At 49.8% G+C, this 7,140-nt stretch overlaps 1 protein-coding gene across 1 annotated transcript in view; it reads left to right on the forward strand.

The window, feature by feature from the left end:
• Window positions 1-3,002: 3,002 nt before the first annotated feature.
• LAMA5 (laminin, alpha 5) overlaps window positions 3,003-7,140 on the forward strand; it is a 46,733-nt gene continuing 42,595 nt past the window's right edge. Inside the window, 2 exon segments of the mRNA XM_009868704.1 lie at window positions 3,003-3,137; window positions 3,604-3,701. Of these exon segments, the coding sequence (XP_009867006.1) occupies window positions 3,003-3,137; window positions 3,604-3,701 (233 nt within the window).

A 7,140-nucleotide genomic window follows, 5' to 3' on the forward strand; every position in this document is an offset into this window, starting at 1 on the left:
CATCTCATATCGTGATCCTTTTAGATACGGAGGATTTTCCTCCACAGGCTGCTTGTGAGCAGCAAGACCTGCAGAGTGCCAGCTCATTTGTTCAGCTTGGATTTCACTGAGCAATTCCTGGTTTTCGTGATGCTTCGAGCAGCCAACTAACTCTGTGTTCCTTTCTTTCAGCTCTTCCACGTGGCATACGTCCTGATCAAATTTGCCAATTCCCCTCGTCCTGACCTCTGGGTGTTGGAACGATCTACTGACTTTGGCCTTACCTACGAGCCCTGGCAGTATTTTGCCTGTAAGTATGCCAGTGTTAACTGCACCTTAGTGCCAGGTAGGAAGGCCACAGTGGAGATGGCTCTTTGTGCAAGTACAAGGCTGGGTTTGGAGTTGTTTCTGTGTGGCTGTTGGGATGCAGTACATATCTTCTGTTTCTTCTATCCAATAAAGCTGCAAGGTTTGAAGCTCAGGTCTGAGCAGCTGGGTGAAGTTTTGGTGCTCCTCAGGGCAGAGCTTCTTTGCTCTCTGGGTCTAAATGTGGTTTTTTAAGTGTTATTGGTGCCCACCAGGTTCTGTGCAGATGCCAAAGTTGGCAGCAGTTTCAGTAGTTGAGTGTTGCTGATCTGGGTCTGGAACGTGGAAAGAGTTGCTGCAGGGATCCAGTCTGTGCATTCCACTTCCCCATCTCTGGTTAAAACCTGATTCTTTTGGAAACAGCTTGTTCTGCAAAACTGTTCTCCTGAAGGGTCTGTGGGCTATCTGGATAACCTTGTTATCCACCTGCCCTTTCCAGAAGCAGCAGCAGTAATTGGGAGAAGATGTGAGCTAGGATCTACAGCCAGAGCTTAAAACCTGGCAAGGAAGGACCTTGGAGCACTCAGCTGCCGCTAAAGGCTCGTGTTTTTCACTTACCTGGCAGCCTGTGCTTTGGGTTTGCTGGTCTTTTCTTGTGCTGGAAAGAGCTGTATATGTTTTACCCTCTGTGCTGCTTTGGCATGGTAACTCCAGTGTGGAAATGTCTCTTGGGGTCACTTCATTGCATGGTCTGTGGCTAAGCAGGGAGCTCTCACCCCTCTTGCTTGTTCCTGCATGTGGTGGCAACATCTGGAGTCCCCTTCCCCTCCTGCAGCATCAGACCTTGTCATCCCCCCTTGAGAAGTGACATGGCCCAGTGGAAAATTCCCGTGGAAACAAAGACGTGACTGCTTCAAAACCCTCCAGATTTGCTAGCCCGAGAAGGCCTTTGCAGAGATTTATTTTTTGGCATGGGGAGTTCTGTAGGTGGTCGAATAAAAACACCAGTCAGTTCGGTAGCAGGGTTAAAAGCAGTCAGCAGAAATGGGAGCATTCTGGCTCTGATGGGTTTTCTCGGGATGAGGGGCTGGAGGGACCTTGGCAGAGCGAGGCTCTGTTTTTCTCCATTGAGTTTCCCCAGTCTGCTGTTTCCTTAAAGCTTTGCTGTGGTTTAAGGTTGATGGGCTACTGCCCGTTTTACCTCAGAGTGCCTGACTTCTGGCTCGCATGGTTGTGCAGATTTGCAATAACTGGAGGAGTTCTTTGATTTTCTGGAGTAGTGGCTCTTGCTGAGCATCCTGTCTCCGTGCCCAGCCGTGGCAGAGCTCGAAATCAATCACCTTGAGCCAGTGGTGACATGCTCCTCGCTTGGGGCCACATAATAAATTGCCTTTAACAAAGCACCTGGTGAAGCAAAGCTTGGCGGCCAGAGACCTGATGTTAAATGTTTCCACACTATCATCCTGTGGCTGCAACTGAGCTCCTGCTGTTGCCAAAACAGTGTTTCATGGAGTGAGGCCACGTTGTTGGAGACGAGGTGTGGGCGTTTGCAAGCTGGAGGTGAAGGCAGGGGAGACAGAAGCTTTCTGTTCTCCCTCATTCCTGTTCCTCCTGCCTGGCTCATGCAGCACGTAGAGCGAGGCACATTGCGACAGATTTTGAAGGATTATTCCTGTGAATTAGGTTAACATTTCCCCATCAGCATCCTGTGTGACCTGAGCAGTGCTGGCAGGTTGTGTTGGCTGCCTTTTCCTCCTTCTTCTCCCTGCGGAAACACCCTCAGGAGCGCTGCAGCAATCGCCCGCCCTGCTGCGAGCTCCTGGCGCAGGCGAGACGGGAGTGGGAAGGAGCAGCAGCCTTTGGCCCTGGCTCTTCCCCAGGGGAGCATCCCTTGAGAGCAGCACGGCGTAAGTTTGTACGTGGGTGCTCACCACCCTGCACAGTCAGGTCCTGAGCCGCCTCAGCGTGTTCGCAGGGGTGTCAGGCATCCTGGGGACGAGAGGACGGCTGTGCGGGGAAGCCAGGGCGTTCCTGCAGCTGCAGGGAGAGTCTTGGCGTGCCGTGTCCCCAGAGCAGGCTGCAGGGCCAGCAGTGTGACTGCCTGGTGCTACCTGTCCCCTGGCTTTAGCCAGCCTTGCATTGCCACTTAGTGGCACTCGATGGCTGTGCTCAAGGGGTGGTTGTGGGCAGCTTCGACATTTCTGTTTTGTGACGTTGGTTTAAGAGCAATTGCGGAGCTCGAAGTATGCATCCTGTTGGTCAGGGAAAATCAATACGGGGCTCTGAATTGTTCCTTGTCTCTTACTGCTCTCATCTCTGGTTGGTGAACAGCTTCCAAGAGGGACTGCATTGAGAAGTTTGGACTCCAAACGGTGGATCGAATCACCAAGGATGACCATGCTATCTGCACGACTGAATACTCCCGGATTGTGCCTTTAGAAAATGGAGAGGTGAGCAATTGTGCCTTTTCATCCTCTGGAGTTTTCAGCGTTTCTCAGTGACTTATTCATTGGCTCCCTCTCGACTTTGAATGCCACTTAAACCACTCAGTTAAACCAAATGAGAGTGGCGAGGAGCTGGTTCAGTCATGGTGGAGGCAGGTAAAGATTGGGTTTGGCTGAGGGAGGCATTAATTTCCTCACAGGATTATGTAGATTTGTTTTCCTTCCTCACATCCACAGATTGTTGTTTCTCTGGTAAACGGGCGCCCAGGAGCCATGAATTTCTCCTACTCTCCTCTCCTGCGGAATTTCACGAAAGCCACCAACATCAGACTGCGCTTCCTGCAGACAAACACTCTGCTCGGGCACCTGATGGGCAAAGCTTTAAGGGACCCTACGGTGACACGGAGGGTAAGGCAGGGCTTGATACCTCCTGCTAACGAGATGAAAATGTTTGAGGGTTGTGTGTGCCACCTCTGGGGAGAAGACATCCCTGGATGTTGCGTGTGGGGATTTTTTCTCTCTGTTCTTGTACTCCCCAAGCTGAAGGCATCTGCAGGGGATGCCCCTGCTGCCATGGCTGGAGCTGGAGGCTGCTTGGGGAGAGCGGTGCTTAGCATGTGAAACTGGGAAACACCTCTTGGTGTCACATGCAGCTTTCTGGCTCTGCAGGAGACCTGACTTGTAGGTAGTGGCTTTATTAGTGGTGGTGGGTCTTCCCGTAGGCAGTTATAGCAGCATAAAAGGTCCAACTTGTAGCAGTAAGGAGAATATCCCAACACATTTTACTGGATAAAGTTCTGCTGAATCCTCAGTAGGGCAGTTATGAAGCTTATTTGTAAAGATATTAATGGCCAACTTTTCTTGTGCTTTCCAGTATTACTACAGCATCAAAGATATCAGCATTGGAGGGCGCTGTGTCTGCCATGGCCATGCAGACGTCTGTGATGCCAAAGACCCTAACGACCCTTACAGGTACATTTTTCAAAGTCCCAGTTCTGCGTAAAAGTGTTTGAGCTCTTGTGCTGAGGATGAAAGATAGAGGTGTGCCTTGTGTCCTGTCCTGAGCTCGTAATTGTGCCAGCACTGTTGTTTGTGTCTCTGCCCTGAGAACAGAAATCAGAAATTGGTCCAGCCAAAGTAGCAAAAATTAAACATTTTGTCAGGCTATTTTTCAGCCACATCAACTACCTGTTTTCCCTGCCCACGACTTTGCCACCTCCTTGGGAGCATAGTGCTGGAATGGGAGGATGGGTGCGCAAAGCCAACGCTGTTGTTGAACTTGGTTGAACAGGGAAATCTCTTGCTTCCCACACAGCTTTTTAAGAATTGGGGTAATGCTCTCATAAATAGATAGTCTTCCAAGAAACCAGAGGCTCTACTGCCCATTTCTACTCCTAAGAACCGTAAACTGATTATGTACATAGCTAAACAACTACTCTTTGCAAAAGAACAAGAGCAGTTAAATTTTGGCTCATGGGACTCTTCCCATCCGTCTTGGCAGCTTGAAATGCCAAAGAGCTGCTTCAAACCATGAAAGTGTTGCTTCTTAGCCATCTGTTCACAGCCTGAATGTTGCCTTTATGAAAAGGATGGGTAGATTCAGCTGGACGAGGGAAGCTTATGTTTCTTTCTCATCAGGATCATGTAGAGCTTTTGGATCTTCTAAAATAAAATTCCAGTGAGTCCCAGCCAAGGTTAAAGCTGCTAAGTATTAAAGCAAAGATGTATTGGTAAGCAAGTCTGCCTTTGCGTGCCAGACTTTCTGACAAAGGGAAGTTCATGAGTTTTTGAATGTACGGTTCCTTGGTTTTGTTTCAGACTTTGGTGTTGCTGGATGCACAGTACACTTGTGTACTAGGACGGGGCTTTGTGGTGCAAAGTCATCCTTTAAGATAGAAATGCCATAACGTTTCTTGTGTGTGTCAATGGCTTGGGGCTCTCCACAAAGGGAGGAAAACTGAGGGAGGAGAGATGTGTCGGGAATTCTCGTTTAGTGCCACTTCTGCTGGCGACTGTCTCTGCCTCCCAGAATCGCCCTCCTCCACTTTCATTTGGATGCATTTGGCATCTTCGCTCTTGGCCTCCAACCATGCTCTAAAGTTGCAGCACATGTTCGTCAGCAGCTGTTGCATCTCACCCAGAACAGATCACTTTTGCCTGGAGGAGAAAACATTTCCTACTCGGGTGCTTTGTACAGTCAGCACATAACATCTGTAAAGCCTTTTGGGATACAGCAGGACAAAGATGCTGGGTAAACAGAAGAGCTTCTCATGGCATTGCTGTACCCTGTTAGCAAGCCCAGGAGCAGGGAGAAGTCAGCAGAAATATGATACTTCCAGTTGAGAAAATGAGCGATTGGTAAAACGCTGCCATTCTCCAGGGCTCCGGCAGCAGCAGCTGTGTCCAGCCTTCCCAGTGAAGCGGGCGCTGCTGGGCAGTCATCCCCATAGCCGGAGCCAGCACGGTGACACCCGCCTCATCGCTGGGTGACAAGAGGCTCTACAGAGGCAGCTGGGGATCAGACACGCTGTCGCTTCCTCTCGTGGACCCCAGCTGTCAGAAACATGCTGAGCAGGAGATGCCGTGTGTCCTGCCTCTTCAGACGCTGATGTGTGACAGCAACGGGGCAAGGAAATGCAAATAGAGGGAGACAAGGAATGTGAATTGACCTGGACCTACTAAAATCCCAGTTATGTCTCAGCCTGTCTGGGAGGTCTTTGCTTCTCCTTTTAACTTCTCTCCTGCACACGCCTGTATTTCTTGTGCCTGCTGCCCAGAAAGGCAGGGTGAGCACTTTGATAGAGGTGAGCTGAGCTAGAAATCTTGGCAAAGATTTTAGGACGTGATGGAGCATGTTCGTGAGCGGACTTCCTGGCCATAAATGATAATGTTTATCCAGCTTTGGAAAGTTTCTCTGAAGTGCCAAGTTACGGAGGCTGGACATCCAGCTGTGTTACGCTGGCAGCACATCTGGTCCCTGGGAGTGTGTGTGTGCGAGGGCCTGCAGTGGCCGGGCAGGCACAGCCTCCTCAGGGGTGCTTTGCACTTTTCACAACTGTCTCGCTTTGCCCCAAGATCTAAAATGGGCTGAATTAAGCAGAGGGAAGGAAAATTCTCCTGGGTAGAGCTGAGTGCTAGCAGGATCGTGCATAAACCTTTTCCTGGCACACCCCGTGAGCAGTGGGATAAGCATCAGCGGGGACCTGGCACGTTGCAGACGGAGAGCCCGGACAGGAGTCGTGTGTTAATGTGCAGCTGCTGCTGATGTCAGCTCAGGAGAACCCCGCATGTGCCCTGTGTCTGTCTGGTAAGAGCAACTGTTTCCATGGGTTCACTGCCCCATCACGGATGCCACAAGCAAGAGAGGAGACAGCCAAAGAGTCCAGCTGCTGCTTCTGTGCCTGATGCTGAGGAGAACCAGCAAGACAAGGGCAACCTGGCTGGTCAGAAGCAGATCTGCAGGAGATCAAGGATGCTTTCCCTCTGCTGGATCCCGAACGACAGCTTGCTTCTTCCCGCTTTGGAAGGGAACACACCACGTGTGCTGGTAGAGTTTTGCTCTCTGTGAGTCCCTTTTGCAGGTGGTTTTCCCTTAGCTCAGTCAAAAGCAGTTAGAGGAGGGGGCTTTTTTTTCTTTTTTTTTCTTTTGATTGTGCTACTCCGATGTCCTGGCCAAATGCAGATGCTGTAACGCTTGTGTGCTCTCAGCTCTGACACAGCTGCTCGCTGGAAACTGTTTATAGTCTCTGTAATTGAGCATCAATTCCAGTGGGAAGACTGTGGTTTTATTTTTTATGGCAGGACGACCAGGAAATATGTGCTATGTGAACACAGCCTCTCCCTCTTCTTCCTTGTATATATTCAATCAATGAGACATGTAAATATTGTGGCTTACGCACATTCGTCCATATTTCATTAGCAGCACAAGGTGCAGTAAAGCTGCCGCGATAGACGAGCTCTCCGAGTGGTTGTTGCTAACTCTGGACAGCAGAGACTAAATAAATAGCTCCTTCTCCATCTGAAATGTGCATCTTTACTCATTGAGTGCCATTGCTTTTTGCATTCTGGGAACTGAACCAGTGCTTTTCAAACATTGTGAACGTTAAAGAGCCCAAAGTGTGTGGCTGGAGCCACGTCCTCCAGCCGAGGAGATTAACACTGCTCGGCAGGTTTGTAAGTTCCCTGATTCAGTGACCATCTTTCTCCACACACACGTATATGGATGTTAATCGTGATCTCCAGCTGCTGCCATAGAAAAATCATATAATTTTATTTCCTCGGAAGTGCTGAATAGTAGTAGTCAGCCAGGTGAGAGTCCTGTGGGTGGTTTCATTACAGAGGCATGGCCAAGGTTCACCTCTCATCGAGTCTCCCTCTTGAATCTGTGAAATATGGGGAAAACAAAGATCCT

Source organism: Apaloderma vittatum, unplaced genomic scaffold, assembly GCF_000703405.1.
Source record: "Apaloderma vittatum isolate BGI_N311 unplaced genomic scaffold, ASM70340v1 scaffold7314, whole genome shotgun sequence".
Taxonomy (NCBI): domain Eukaryota; kingdom Metazoa; phylum Chordata; class Aves; order Trogoniformes; family Trogonidae; genus Apaloderma; species Apaloderma vittatum.